Here is a 16,589-nt window from a genome sequence, read left to right on the forward strand (position 1 = left end):
CTGGCACCACGAACTTCCAAAGGGACATTTGACTAAATTTGGTGTTTAGCCTTACTACTAATCGTATGGTTTGATTATACAGGTGTGACTGTGAGAACAGGTTTTAATCCATAGCCAAACGACTGTCGATTATTTCTCGAGTTTCTTTGAGAAAGATATTTCGGTTGTAGGTTCCACTCTTACGAAGAGTCGAAGTCTGAGTCGACGACGCACGATGTCAAGATCAGGTTCGCGCCACGAACTTTCCAAGAACTGGATAGAGCTTTGAATATGTCGCTGACGGACGAGACATGGTGAGGTATTCTATTTCTTTCCTTTATTTATTATTATTATTATTTTTTATTTCTTGTGTCTTTTCCCAATCTCGTATTGCTACAACGTCAACGTTAAAGTAATGTGAGATTATGTATTGTTGAACCTCAGCGTTAAAGTAAATACAAAATAGCCTAAGCTACACATCATGTTGACACATTTGTAATTACACTGCCAAATGCAATGTATGATATGTGCTTTGCATGGGCAGTGTAATTACAAATGTTTAATTACAAATGTTTAATTATATGTATGATATGTGCTTTATAATTGAACCTGCAAAATCAGTGCAGTCGGCCTATTGCCTATTTAGACTGGTATTATTGGAAGATACACCGCCTGCCATGCTGAAGCCTGGGATTTGTACTGTTCAGATCCTTTCTTTGGTGGGTAATTTTGAATGCTACGCCTCAGTGAGAATAATAGGTTTTATTGAATTAATTTCTTCAGAACCTGGAAGCCAGAGAATCGCTGAAAGGATTGCCATGTTCAAAGCAGTATTTGGGAAGAATAGAGAAGGAGGAGGGAAGAGGAGCAAGAGGGACTCAGGTAAGAAAGAAAAAACACAAACAAACTTGGAATAAAAAGACAGTAAACAACACTGCAACAGCATAATAACATGGAAATAACCTGGAGAGAAACTCAATGCTCTTACACAATTGATGCACAATAATAGGATGATCTGTTGTTCTGTGGTGTTGACACTGCGACACACACCCATAAGTTTTCTTGTAGATGTCTGATATGAAGACATAAAATGTCCAACAGTATCAATGGTTATCAATGGATTTGAACAGTCTCTCTGAAGTCACAGACAAAGAGAAACGGATCTTGAACATTTGTAGTTTGTAGAACTTGCCCTAATTGAATATTAGCTGCTCCGAATTTTCATTTCCTTGGTGATTTAAGTTGAACCATTTCAATTAGCCTATTTTTGTAAGTGAATGTCTGTCCCAGTCCAGTTAAGCTCACTCAGTCATAAAGTGTGTCAAGAGAAGTTTGAGTGGTTTAAAACAAACATCCTGACCCACAAAAAAGGATTTTAAAATTCTTCAAACCTTATCGGTGTTGCAGAGGAGGATACCGTTTTATCATACTATGTCTGTATTGGCATGATGTTCATTGTTGTTATTATTTCTTTAACCCATTAAACAGGCTCATGCTTGGCCCTGCAACTGTTTGCTTCCATTGCAGGGCTGCAACTCTCGGCATCTAGAGCGCTATAGTTCGGATATACTTATACTAGGTTCAGGCGGGAAAGCAAAGCTAATCGAATCGCAGGATCTGTATGTATCTCATAAACTGACTGTTCACCAGCAGATGAGCCTCGGAGAAATTAGAACACACTGTGGAAATGTGGATAAAGAGTGAACATATTGCGCATGAAATATTTAATGCACCACACCATATTGGCAAGGGTGGAAGGCAAGAAGTGTGTCAGACTCACTGAGTTTCAGCGATAGTATCAAGATGTTGATTTCAGTCCATTTTGCACGAGGTGAAAGGATAGCATCGCTAACAGACTCCTCTCTCACCCAGCATCAGAGTATGATGATGATGGCCACGAGTACTGTGGTAGTCATATGCATGTGACTACTGTACATGCATGAGGCTAACTCCTGGATACAGCGTGTGGGTGAAAAAGGCCTATTATTCATTGTACGATAAGCAGCATATGTTTCCCATAGGGCTAGCTGTGTGAATGAATGTGGCCTGGAGGCAAACAAAGGAAGATCATGGAAAGTTTGCATCATAATGCCAAGTATCATAATTCCTTTAACATCCCTCTAGGAAACCCCTTACGGCCACAGCAACCCCTCTCCCTGCTCATCAGATCACTTATTCAACTCTTTCTCAACTTTCTCAGTTTCCCTCTTCATCCTCTCCCTCTCTCTGCTTTTTGTAGCTTGGACATTTGGAACTTCATCTTGTTTTCCACAGGAAAGAGGTCACTATTACTGTACACTGTACACTTGTAACAGGATAGTACCAATGGTGGGATACATTGAAAAGGACCTCTTCAATGAGATTTTCTTTAGCTTTAATACGCTACTCAAACCCTCTTGATGATATGTCGTCAGGCAGTACTGGCATCAAGTGTGCATCACTGGCACCCAGTGCACATCACTGAAGCCCTCTATGCTGCTGCAATTATATTTAGCACAGCGAGAAGGCAGAAGTGGAACACCCTTGCCCACAAAGTGGTGGGTTACTAGTGGGTGGGCCTGGCTTCAAAGAGACGAAACTCACGGTTTTTCAAGATCAAGATGTTAATGCATGATGAGATGATCATTTAGACTATTTATTTATTAGTTTTTATGTTTGTTTTTTTTGTTTTTTTTAAATAATTTTATATTTTAAAGATGATTAAGATGATTTAGACTGCTAGGCCTGGGAATCTGTTACACACGCCTTGCAGAAGCACACTTACTGATTTCTCCAAAACATGTATTTGACCTATATAAGCCTTGTTAACTAGGTGTGCAATTAATACATGTGCAAGTCATTTCTTACATGCTTTTTGCTTACATGCTTATTTTTTTAATGTTATTTTTGGAGTGGGGCAGTCCCACTCTTAGATTCTTTTAATTTTTATTGGAGAGACAGGAAAGTAAGGAGGAGAGGGTATGTCAGCAAGACATAGGCTAGATTCGAACCCAAGTCGACATGGGCATATGTATGCACTGTAGGCCATGGTGCTAGACCACTACCACCCCAGGCCACTGAAGCAAACATTTTTACCCAACATTAGTCATTATTACGTTTTTTAGCTGATATATGACATCCTGGTACTTCACAATGTTATTGCACAACGGTTCAATCAGAAAATGGCCATTTAGGTCAAAGTATGTTTATTTTGGGTGAAACATTCTATTTTCTTAGCTCCTCCTAAAATGACTTCCCATTTGCCATGACGTATGACATTTCATACAGCTGGTGTGGCATGGCTAGCCTGTGTGTAAAGTGAGCACTAAGAGTCAAATATAACCCTCCGAACCCCCTTCATCTGCTTTTTTGCGACTGAGTTAAACAACCTTTCAACAGGTTTTTATTGAGAATCGCTCCTAGCCATATCTGACATTACTTTCTCAAGTACCTCTGTGAATGACTAATGTCATCACTCGTTGCATCTGTTCTTTGAGTATGTTTTTCAAGAAAAGCCAGGAAGCAAAACTGGCCGGCGTGGGCCTTTTAAACAATCTGTAGTGCAATTGTTTGTTATTTAATTTTTTTTTAAATCCAGCATTACAAATAAAAACAAACCAAATAAATAAAAAAATATAATTGAAATGGAATATTGATTTGTAGGATTTGTTTGAACTGAATGACGTATCCAGAGAAACCGAGGCATCATGAAAGTCGACTGAAGTCTACCATCATCAACAGGGTTGAATCTTTAACAGTGTGGTGTCCTTTATGTCACAACATCCTCTCCTTCTGAAAAATAGCCTTACTAAATATTACTTTTTTTCTCCAGACTGCATGAAATGATTAATGGCTTATTCTCTCTCTCCTTCTTTCTCTTCCCTCTCTTCCCACTTCCTTTCTCTCTCCTTCTCCCTGTTTTCTCCCTAGTGGGTAGTGACTTCTACACCCACAGTACCCAGCGAAGGGGCCCTGGTGGACGGGGCTCGTATCTCCAGGAGCCTGCCAGGGCCCATGCCCGCACCCCAGGGGGCTTTCTGAGACTGGCCAAGGGGGTGTCTATGTCCCTGCCCTCCTCACCGCTGCTCCCTCGCCAATCCTTCATGGTGCCCTCACACACCTTCATCAAGTCCCCAGGTAACAGCCAACCCATGCCATCCAACCTGCTGAAAAGACCCAGATACCTCCAAGCCTACTTATGCACTAACGAGTATTCTCTGTGGATACTCCCCCATTAAACACATGAGTTTAATGGGGGGAGTAGGTTCAGGGGTAGGCTTTATCTGGGTCTGTGCATCTGCCCGAGTGCAAATTAAGCCTGTGCCAGATATGCTACACCATGGGATGCATGCAGTCTCAGCTGATATGGGGTTCTGATGTTTTTTCACTGCTGAAACAGGGCACTATTTTGGGGATGTGTTCATATTCGCCTACACACACCAAGTAGCTTACTGTGGTGAAAAGGAGGGTCTATGTGGGGCTTTCCTCATAGACACTCTTAAGTTTGTTGCATCAAATCACAAATGTGAGGGGCTGTTTGTGGAGATTGGGCTATGGTTGCTATGGATATTGTTGTTTTTCCAGGGTGTGTTTATTGTCTGTGCAGTACATATTCATTGATTGATTAAGGCTTATTCATGGTGTTGATTAATTAAGGCTTGATTAAGGCTTATTCATGGAGGCTTATTCAGTGTTTTATTTCCCCAGGGGGATTCAGGGGGATGCTGAAATGTCACATTAACATGTTGTCAATGTTATGTCAATAGAACAACGTTCAGTAGCTGCAGGTTGGGAATGCTCAGAGCGAACAGGCTCTTTCATCACTCACAACGCTTTTGAACCTTTTGAAATGATCATGATTACTCAATGGCAGGGCTATAATAATACATGGGTTTATCCTGGTCTGCTTCTTGTTAGTTAAGGTTCAGGTAGTTCATCTTAAAGGCATAGTTCACCTATATAAAAAAATCACATTATTTGATTCCTTACCAAAAAAAGGGACTATGGACAAGGACATACTTCAATCCACACTTTGGTTCTGTTTCTGGGCACTGTAACTAACAGCTAATTGTTAGCATTTTTATTTTTAATTTTGACCAAAACCCAATGCAAGTCAATGGACTCTAAATTACCATGTTTGAAATGTCATGCTCAAATCATCTCAGAGTCATTTAAATCAAGTAATTAAGTATTTTCAGAGAATTTGAGATGACAGATATTTTTTTTTGGGGGGGTGACATTTCCAACATGCTAATTCAGGATCCATTGACTTCCATTGGATTTTGCAAGTTTGTCCCTGTCCATAGATTCATTTCAGGTTAATGAACCAAATATGTGATTTTGTAATTTGGGTGAACTATTCCTTATGTCCTGGATGGAGGGAGTTGGAAATTGGCAGTCAAGTTATGACATACAACTAACACATCATTGCGGTTCTTTGCAATTCTTGAAAAAACACTAGGTGGCAGTGTGTGTCAAGCTGGCGCTTGGAGCTCAGTAGCGAGGCTATTTTCCTCAACATGAGATCAAGAAATGAACTTATTTCTTCTGTGACCAGGTTAATATGAAATAGATTAGTATTTTCTATCCACAGTTTTTTATAATGTTTGGGATTTTTTCAGTTCACCTCTCAAAAATGGTTAATTACTTTATGAATGGGAAATTGAAATGATTTTTAGACAGAAGAAAATGCACACCCATGCACACCCTCCCCCCCCCCCCCCCCCCCCCCCCACACACACACACAGAGGCACACTCATTTGCAAATAGAGCTGCTTTCAGCACAGGGAATAATTTACTGGACTGCATATACTGTATGTGAGCTCAAACTCGTGGGAGAACATTCAAATTCCCCACCGCAAATCCCATCTGGAAAAGCTTAATATCTCTCTCTCTTTCTCTCTCTCTCTCTTTCTCTCTCTCTCTCTCTCTCTCTTTCTCTCTCTCGCTGTCTCTCTCTCCTGCGTTCTCCTCCCTGTCTCATTTATTCCATCCTCTCTCTCTTTCCCTCTGTTGCTCTGACTGAAGGTCTGATCAGGAAGCTGGAATATGTGGAGAGCCCTTCTTTTCCCGGAGAAGCCATCATCTTCGCTCTGAACGACAAGGCTTCCCAGAGAGGTGAGTGTGCGTGTGTGTGGGGTGTCCTTGCAGGGAGTGAATGAGGAGAGAAGAGAGGGTGGAGAAGGATGGATGGTGTAGAGAGGGAGAAGGAAGGGAAGGAAGAGGAGGGGAGCGATAGACAGAACAGATGAAGAGTACAGTGCCTTCAGAAAGTATTCAGACCCCTTCACTTTTTCCACATTTTGTTGTGTTATAGACTCAATTCAAAATGGATTAAATTAAAATAATTTGCCATCAATCCACACACAATACCCCAGAATGACAAAGTGAAAACACGTTTTTAGAAATGTCAGTAAATTTATTCAAATTGAAATACAGAAATACCTCATGTACATAAATATTCAGACCTTTTGCTATGACACTCTTAAAATTAGCTAAAATGCAAAAATGTCATCAACAAATCACTCAATAAGTTGAACTGAGTCCATCTTAATGCAAGGATAATAGTTCATGTCATATTTGATATTAATATAATTGTTTTTATAGGGTCTCCTGATTTGCATAGGAATCAATTATACACTGTGTGGATCAGGTTGTCATTACAAATTGAGCAAATGGAGAGGAACAAAACTGTTCAGGAATGCAACCCTGAGACCTGGGGAGACTTACAAAAATCTACAAAGTTGAATGGTGGAGAGGAAAAATCACAGTTCATGCAACAACATCATCTCAATCACTCTACAAAATTGGTGTATAACCAAGTGGCCAAAAATAATCCCTTAATGGAAAATAATCTATCTCATATCCATGATTGTGTTTGCAACATTCAAGTGATACAGCAAAGAAAGTGGCTGGAAATGTGTTTATTTGGTTTTACTACAAAGCATTAAGTTTGGTGTAAATCCAGCACATGCAATGCAGTTTCCGCACCATCTGTTGTGTGAAGAATAGTGGTAGCTGCATCAAGTTATGGGTATGTTTGTCACTGGCAGGGACTGGGGAGTTTGTCAGGATCAGGAGAAAATTATGAAATTTGCTGAGTTGGTAGTGACATCCTAATCTACACAGTGTGTAGTTGATTCCTATGCAAATCAGAGACCCTATAAAAACAACGATATTAATTCCAAAATTACATGAACTATTATCCTTGTATTAAGATGGACTCTATTCAACTTATTGAGTGATTTGTTGATGTATTTTTTATTTATTATATTTACTGAAATTTCAAAAAACGTGTTTTCGCTTTGTCATTCTGAGGTATTGCATGTGGATTGATGGCAAATTCTTTAAATTTAATCCATTTTAAATTGAGTCTATAACACAACAAAATGTGGAAAAAGTGATAGGGTCTGAATACTTTCCAAAGGCACTGTAACTCCTCTATGATGTTGTAACGACCCTGGGTAAGGCCTGTTAGCAGCAACGCCAAGGGAGCTAACTCTCTTGGTGTTGTAGCTAGCACGGCCGGTTTGGAAGCGGAAGGTTGTGAGTTCGATACCCGTTTAGGGCAAGCTGCTCTACCCCAGAAATGGGATGGTGCCTGTGAGGCCATCGGAGAGGCGTGTCCACGTGAGGGATTCGGTATAGTGAAGCACGTGAGGGACTCGGTATAGTGAAGCTCTCCCAACAGAGGGGATGTGGTAACGACCCTGGGTAAGGCCCGTCAGCAGCTCTGCCAAGGGAGATAACTCTCTTGGTGTTTGGCCGGTTTGTAAGCGGAATATTGTGGGTTCGATACCCGCTTAGGGCAAGCTGCTCTACCCCTCCGTTCTCTACAATATTAAAAACAACAGATTGTCCCTTTTAAGTTCCTACTTATTTGTCCTCTACCATCATCTTTTCCAAGCAGTGTGTTTGCACATCCCACTTGTGTTTTAAAGTTGAGTGTGGTCTTGGTGTCTCGTGAGTGTGAGTGTGAGTGTGTGTGATGCTGGGTCTGTCAGGGTAAGTGCCATCCATCCCTGCCCAGCTGTTTATGTCGAGCGGCTGAAGGGCTACCCTGAGGCGACGCAGTCTGTCTCTAGCATCTTGCCCTTGTGTTGCCAAGCGCCTCTCTCCGCCTCTCGTATCCAACGGCAACGGCATAGTGGTTTTTACTGTTGCAATACATGAATCTCCAGTGTTTCCCTGTATTATTCCTCAGGCTGGCTCCTCAGAACTGTATCCAGGGCAACCAAAACTAAACACATTATTTTACCAATTGGACATATTGACATGGGACATTTAAATTGGAGTTTGAATTGCACTGCACTGAGTTTACTGCAATTATCTAAAGAACACCTATTATGAGTTGACTGTGCAGTAGATCTCATAATACTCAAGTGCCTTTACTGAATAGTACTGAGGGGGACTCTTCAATGCAGCCCTGCCAACGTGGGAGCAGATGGATTTGCAGTGAGAGGTGGAGAGAGATTCATTGGCAGCTTGATGTGATCATGTAGCATGCAGCTAATGAGCTTCATAGTTAGGTGATGTGGTTACTGACTAATGAGAATGGGCTGTGGCAATTTCACGGTGTGAGGTCGGAGTTGTGTGTTTTGTGTGTTTTGTGCGCTTGTGCGTGTGTGTGTGTGTGTGTGTGTGTGTGTGGGGGGGGGGGGGGGGGGCGCATGTGTGCATGCGTGGTGTTTTATTGCTTCTTTTTCTTTTTTACCTCTGCAGCTCAGATCCCATTTAAGAATATATCGCTAAAATAAATCGCTAAATGCTCTGACCACCGTCTGATTTTGCTGTACAGTGACAACCTGCGAACCAATCAGAGCCATCCAATAGAGGGGAGATAATAATTAGGAGATAATAATGAGGGGATAATAAGGGAGCTTTTTCTTCACTCTCTCTCCAGTACGAGTGGAAACAATTCCATTCCTTTCAAGCGGATTTGCATGCATTTACATTGATTGGCATTTGTATCCTGACCATTAAAATTGGTCTGCAAACCAAGGTTTGCTTACTGATTTCTTAATCGTTGTGATGAAGATAGCTTTTACATTCACAGTCAGAGAGGGTTTGAACCCAGTCACTTGAATGTATCGCCTCAGGAACAGGCAGCGGTGACATGGGACATTGTTGTTGTGGGGGGTTATGCCTTCCAGGGTCAGATCTCACTCACGTTTACATAAAACTTCACACCCCTACTCCAGACCTGGATCAAACAGGCCTAGGTCTAAAACTATTTCAGGTGTGCTTGATCTGGCTTGAGGTTGGCACTTTTGGGACTATTCCAATGGTTCCATTGTATTGGAGTGCAGCTCACATGTTTGACGTGACATGACGTATAATATTGGACCTAGGCGTGCCTCACTCTCCCCTCTTGATGTCGTTTCATTAGAACAGTGGTTCATTGATGTCTTAGGAGCTGTTGTTGTTGCTGTTGTCTCATCATGGGATGGGAGTCTGTTTATTTGCTTTGGGACTGGCGTACCGCAGTTTCTCTAGGCCCCCCTGCAAGGTGGAAATTCGGGCCCCTCCCTTCAAAATTGTCATAAAATCGAATGCATCAGTCAGTCAAATCACAAAGTAAGTATCATTTGAAAGTTTAGTCCCAGCTAAAAACTGTATAGCTATAGATAGTACACTGCACAATGAAACAATCTCTAGTAAGCTAGTCTTTTGAGGGTGGATTGTATTATTTGGCATTAATAGACTGGTTTAACACACCACACTAAACTTTCTGTCCAAGCTGGGAGAGAGGGCAAACCACAAGGATGGCTCATTGTGCAAGCCTAGGTATACAGGACAGTGGTATATTCTAAAATTAGCCATCGGTTGCTGATTAGTAGGCACGCTGTTGCTTCGGAAAATTGGCGATGCGGACTCATTATAGAATCTGCAAAGTCTGAATTTCTGTCTTGACTTGTCTGAATGAACAAGTGAATAAGCCTACATCACTGCAGTCTAAATAGCAGCATTGCGACACTATGTATTAGCTCCATGAAACATAAACATATGTTATGCTAAAGATGAGAAAATGACCAATAAACATTTCTCTATTAAAGCATCCAAGCCCTAATTTAAGCACCACAGAATCTGATAGCTTATCGATAGGCAGCCGCATAGGCCTCAAATTAAATCCTAAAAAGCCTATCCCTACTTGACAGACTGGTCTCCTGATGTAGTCCTCCTGTATTGCTGCTTGCCTATAGGCCTACTAGTAGCCTATGCATTGTGTCGCCTTGGTCTCCTGATCTTGTTACCTGCCTATACTAGTAGTCCATGCATTGCGTCGCTTTGCAATTCTCTGTGCAAATGTTTTAACCACAGCCTGTAAGCTACAGGTTGCAGGCCTGACTGTTTTCCATTCCGAGTAGCGGATGGCATGGGAAGGAATATGATGCTCTCCTACTATAACCTAATCCTGACTCCTGTCTTGATGAAATGTCCTCACTTTATTCTGAAGTGCATCGTGCGTTGTTATAGTATGTCTTGTGTGCCATTCATTCATCTCAATTCTCCACTATTTCGCCTCCCCGCCTGTCTGTCCCGTGGAGCTATGAAAAATGGCTAATTTGACAGATGGGCGCTAACATTTGAATGTTGTCATCACGTGTCTTACAGGCTATTTGTGTTAAACGTATGAATTAAACTGTTGGCACACAATCTGCACGTGTAACAAGGAGGGGAGCATAGGTGTGAGATGACAGGAGGCAGACAGGTCCCCAGAGTCCCCCTTGCGGGGGCTGGAGGGGCGTGTGGTACTCCAATGTTCAGGGGTGCAGTGAGAGCCTGTCAGATGCTGAAGGTTTGTGAGCAGCATGGTAGTTACAGTATGGGTGCTGCTGTCAGAAACATAACCCCTACTGTGCTGCCTTCCCTGGTTCTTGTCAGGGGCAGGAGTGATGCAGGGATAGAACACATTGTTAAACTCTGGTCTGTCGCTCACAGCCCTTGTTAAGTATTTTGTTGGACTATTAGAATGACAGATTTATTCTCCTGAGCACAACCTTTCTGTAGACTGTCCCTGATCCTGATATGCCCCCCCCCCTCCCCCCTGCCTCTCTCTCTCCCCTCCCCCCCCCTCTCTCTCCCTCCCTCTCTAGCAGTGCATCTCAAGCTGTCTGTGACTGTTTAATACATCAATGTGTGTGTGTTTTTTTTTTTGTCTTTGCAAATTACATGCTGTCTGTATTTTCACTCCCATGTATTTTGCCTGATGAGTGAGTGCACTATCCAGTAAGCTTGGAATGTGTGTTGAATGTTAAGTGACTGTTAAAACCTCCTGGTGGTTGGGATTCAGATAAGTTGATGCAGATATGATGCAAGATTGGCAAATAACAAATAGATTCTAAGGGGTAGGTCTTTTATCAAGCATGCCAAGATCCAATACACCAATTGGGCGTATCAAAATGCGAAAACCAATCAAAGGTGACCACCATTTTCCACTGGACACAAAGACCCATTCCTTGGCTCGTAGTCTGGTCCCAGATCTTGGCATGACAACGATGGTCAGAGAGATTGGCTACTGTTGAAACAGCTCAGCGAGCTCCAACAGTCCGTTGTGAATTTAAAGTAAAATAAATAATTAAAATACAAATTGACCAACTGTTGTATTCATATTGCAGTGCTGTATTTGCCATTAATGCTTTTAAATGCAGACATTTCCACATCTGTTATTTCTCCATTTGCTTTCCTCGTTGAATGAATTGAAATAAACCTTGAACAGACAGGTATAATTTGAACATCTTTTATGCAAAAAACAAAAAACAAATCACCTGAAGTGTGTTAACATTTGGTTATGAACCTTGCAGTGATGTCCAAGCCACATCGTTATTTTCATTGAACTTTTTTGATTACGTTACGTATGTGATGGGCTTCTTCTGGTTTACTTACTGTACATTGCATCACTTCCATGGAGAGAGTAAATTGCTTGTGGAGGCTTGAAAGATCAATGGTGAGGGGTGAAAGCGTTTGAGGAGGAGAGAGAGAGAGAGAGAGAGAGGGGGGAGAAGTGTGGAGAGAGGGAGAGACACCTAGTATGTGGAGAGACCTAGGGGAGATGGAGAGATGGGTTGAAAGGGTAATGATTAATGAGCTACATCTACCCCCCCCTTACTCTCTCACTCTTCCCATAGTAATCCTTTTCCCTATACAACATTTGAAACTCCTATTTTTCACCTCATTTCCATACGGTATGGAGATGAGCTATAAATGTGCTCATATAATGCCGTTTCCTTAGAAACGGTATGGTGGTGTAGCGATCCCGAGGTGAGAGGTCACGGCAGCAGGAACCTTCTCAGTGAGGTGTGTGCACCATATTTCTCATCTCAGACAATCTGGCCGGTAGCAGCAGCCAAGGCGGCGTACCGGCGCGTCAACCCTCTGCTGGCGGGCCGACGCTGGGCTCATTGAGATTCACCCCCCGTAATGCTGAGCGGGCACGCACACTCACACACACACACACACACACACACACCCCTAAACACACAGAAACACACGCAAACACACACAGAAACACACACACACACACCTATATACACACACACACACACACACACACACACAGACAGCTGTTTCCGACACACAGCCAGGGACTGAAAAGCCAGTGCCTGTGCATGCGTAACGAGGCCAGCCAGGGCTGTGCTGACCTGTGGGCACATACATTACCCTCAGTCCACACAGCTGGGTGGGAGGAGGGCTGGGCTGAACTGGGCTGGGCTGAGCTGAGCTGGGCAGGGCTACAGCACACGGTGGTCTCGTTTTTATCACTCACAGCAATTCTCCTCGTCCGTCTGTGTTTTCCAGAGCTGCACACGGAGCTCCAGCCAGGCTCCTCCCTCTCCACCCAGGAACTGATGACCAGGCTGGGCTTCTTACTGGGAGAAGGGACCCCCGCCTCAGCCAGCTCCCCCATGGAGGACAGGAGGGAGAAAAAGGTACGCCAGTGTCGTTGTCCCCCCCCCCCCCCCCCCCCACCCAGGCTGCCTGCCTGTCTCACTGTGTACGGCTGGGATCAACAAGGTAGAGAGGAAAGGATGTAGGGAGAAGAGTAGTTTCGGAAATGTGGAGAGGATGCTCAGTTCTTGCTCTTTTTTTTCCAAATTGGATGTGAAAGTATTGTTTTGTAATGATGCAGATGGGAGAAGAATACAGGAGTTTTTGTATGCTTTCTCTGAATCGATTTCAAGCTTTTGTTTGGTACCATGACTAGAAGTGAGATGATTTTTGAGAGGCTTGAGGGGCTTTGTTTGTTGAGAAGATGCTATTTTAGAAACTTCCTTACAGACTCTGAATAGAACAGAATATACCCATTCAGAGTAGTTGTGTGCAGGTTGTGTGACTGGCAGCACTGTGTGAAAATAGTATTTAGTTTTCTATCAAATACTTTAGGTGCACTTGGTTCAGCTTGCCAGACAAGCTGGATGGGCAGGGTTTGCACTTTAAGGACTGTTCCATTGTTTCCATTGCCCCGGGCTTATTGAAAGAAGAATAAACTATTTAGATCCAGCAGGTATCGTAGCTGGGTAGCCAAGCTCCTGAAGAAAAGCAGATGATGATGCAGATGATGATGATGATGATGTTTTTTTATGGAACAAAGAGTACACCTGGTAAATAATCTGATAAACTAAAATGGATGCCAATAGATATGTTGTTTTTGATCTCGATGCAGCGGCTCTCACTGTTCTAGCTATATGTGTCTATGCATCCTTTCAGCCCATGTGAGCATTGGCCCACTTTCTTAACCTCTTTCCTCCACCTGAGCTCCAGATTCAGCCAGTTTTAGTCCGAGGGAAAACGTGGGTTATGAGCAATGTGGGTTGTCCTGGCGAAGATAAATGAGGGGCTAGGTGAGGCAGGAATTTAGCGCAGAGCTGAATCGCCTGATCGCCCCTCTTAATCGAACGGAAACGTAACGAAAGGCAGGAACGCCGCACGGCTAATGAGGAGACGAGGCATTGTGCCGTGCCCAGGAGAAGCAGGAGTTGGGGAAGCGGAGGAGAATGATGTTGAAGAATGATTTGGGGGTTAAGGGTGTTGCTTGAGGGGTGAGGGGCGGGGGAGATGTTATTGATTTATCCATCTGACACACGCGCGAGCCTGAACGCAGGCCGCACCCACCCCACACACACACACACACACACACACACACACACACACACACACACACACTTTTTCTCTTGACCTATATACATATAGCATGGCAACCAGTGTGCGTACAGCTGAAGAGGAAGGGCTGACAGGGGCTTTGCCTCTGATGATACACGTCCAGAGACAGAGGAGTTTTATTTACAGCTCTCTCTCTTTCTCTCTCTCTCTCTCTCTCCCACTGCCTCCCGCTCTGTCTCCCACCTTCTCTCTCTCTCTCTCTCTGTGCGTTCAGTGTGTTGCGTCTACTCAGGCTGTGAGCCCCAGCTCCACGTTGACTTGCAGCACGACATCCCCCTGCTCCGACAGCCCCTGTTCCACCCTGAGCAACAGTGTCGGGGGCGGGCTGGGGAGTGAGGGGCTGCTCCCCTGTCGCTCCAGCCCAAGCGGGACCCTCCTCAGCCCCAGCCCCTGCCCCAGCCCCTGCCGAAGCCCCAGCTCCACACTGGAGAGCAAGGACAGTGGCATCATAGGTGAGTGGCCTGAACACAACATACATGGTATAGGGCTTTGAAAAAAAGCGAATAAGGCAGTGAAGGTAGCCTCACTCTGATGTACACTGTTAAGTTTACAATGCCCTCTAGCTCATCCTGCGGTCTTGAATAACCCCGATAGACTGTATCTCATTACTGGCATGTCTCAACTGACCGAGCCTGTGATTACTCTACGACACTGGAGAGAGAGAAGACTAGCCTCTGTAGAGGAGATACTTCAGCACATACAGATCTGGGACCCTGCTTGAGAAAGACAGGGAGGTGGTAGCAGTTTCCTCTTTCTGTTTGGGAATAACTTCTGAGATTTCTTTTGGAATTATATATACTGTATACACCCCTGTGGACACATACAGTGCATATTGCACCTATACATCAGGAGAGATAGAGATGTATTCCGTAGGTGCAGTATATACTCACAATTTACAGTTTCCGGTTTTTGGTTTTGTTGGAAGTCTTTCTTTTAGCTTGTGCCACTTACAGCTTCAGCTCCCTCCTGACAAAACTAGGACATTGCCGTCTTTGTTTCATATGGGTCTGGTCGGCTTAAAATAGGACACGTTTTTCACTCTCCCTAAATAGAGCTTGTATTTATAGGTAAATACAGAAGGGCAAAGGCTGTGTAATGCAACTGTTTGTTCGAGAGGTTTTTTTCAATGCGTGGCTGATGAACTAGATCTCCACTCATCCATGGTAGCTGTCACTCCACCGTTGATGTGATAGAACGGGCTCTGCCTGGTTTACTCTTCAGACACACTACACCATCGAGGCCTCATACATTTCACTGAAACGTTTGTACTCCTCTTTGCGATTCTACCTCAGGACACAATGTAAAAACGTACAATTGCTTTGAGATTCTTCAGTGTCTGGTAGAATGTGGTGTGTACAGTATGTATACAGTATGTATTTACAGTGTGTATTTGACTCAGGTCCCAAAAAATAAAATAAAAAGCGTAACCCCCCCCCCCAAAAAAAACAAACTGAAATGTTATCATTGAGGGAACACTTTTTTTTTCTTTTTTTCTCCTGTATCCAGTATTTGTATCTAGTGTCTCACAGATCAATAGTGCATAGATACGTCGTTTGATTTCATCATTTGAGCAGCTAACCTCTGTCCACCTCCCTCTTTGACCCAGCGCCCGTCACCAGCTCCTCAGAGAACGAGGATCGAAGCGGCTCCAGCGTGGACCTCAGTAAAGATGGCAGCCGGCGGGGCTCTGGGCGCAACGGGCGGCCTGGCGACGACTTCCCTCCTGGGCTGCCCAAAGACGACCCCTCAGCGCCCAAAGAGTCAACGCTCAGGACTGACATCACAGACACCAGGACGCCGCCCCCTGCCAACAGGCCCCTCCCCCAGCTCCATGCACAGAACACATCCTCCCTGGTGATGCCCCGCCCCAACTCTGTGGCAGGTGAGTGCCCTCCCACTTCTCCTTGTCCAGTCCTGGCAGGGTAATGATTATGATGACCAATGCTGTCTGGGGCAGGGGAATGGTTCTGATGCCAATGCTGGCTGGGGCAGATATCTAGAATCAAGCATTTCCTATGGACTCCATCTTGATTTGATTGTGGAAACTATCTACCATTTGAGACGTGCATTTGAAGTTGTACTGACCATGTTGTTGGTTTGATGTGGGATGTGGAACAGCAGGCCTATCTGGTTGCTGTCTAGTGTCTAGATTAGATGAGGATGGATATTGTGCATCTAGCTGCACCCTGGGGGATGGAAAAGACACTGAAAGCTACCAGTTACAGTATCCTGGGTTGAAGTTGCCACAGCTCACCTGTTTTTCTCCCTCAGTGCTCGCAAGAACAAAGGCCCCATTTTCTTCCCTCAGATGTCACTCCATTTAGAGAGAGACAAAGCAGCCTCCCAAGGGAGTGTCTCCACTCTAACGCCTGACAGAATGTACCGCTGTGGGGCGGCTGCTGCTTTCATCAAGTTCGTCCAGCTAAAAATAGGTTTAGCTAGAGAAATAGTTACTGTTTGAGCAGAGAGCC

General features: G+C 44.0%; 1 protein-coding gene across 1 annotated transcript in view; it reads left to right on the top strand.

Moving 5' to 3' along the window:
• Positions 1-797: 797 nt before the first annotated feature.
• LOC310815323 (protein TANC1-like) overlaps positions 798-16,589 on the top strand; it is a gene marked incomplete at both ends in the record, with an annotated part of 40,195 nt that continues 24,403 nt past the window's right edge. Inside the window, 6 exons of the mRNA XM_083685057.1 lie at positions 798-861; positions 3,889-4,095; positions 5,986-6,075; positions 12,757-12,887; positions 14,333-14,570; positions 15,725-16,000. Coding sequence (XP_083541183.1) covers positions 798-861; positions 3,889-4,095; positions 5,986-6,075; positions 12,757-12,887; positions 14,333-14,570; positions 15,725-16,000 — 1,006 coding nt within the window. The remainder of the gene's footprint in view (positions 862-3,888; positions 4,096-5,985; positions 6,076-12,756; positions 12,888-14,332; positions 14,571-15,724; positions 16,001-16,589) is intronic.

Source organism: Argentina silus (assembly GCF_951799395.1).
Source record: "Argentina silus genome assembly, chromosome: 14".
Classification (NCBI taxonomy): domain Eukaryota; kingdom Metazoa; phylum Chordata; class Actinopteri; order Argentiniformes; family Argentinidae; genus Argentina; species Argentina silus.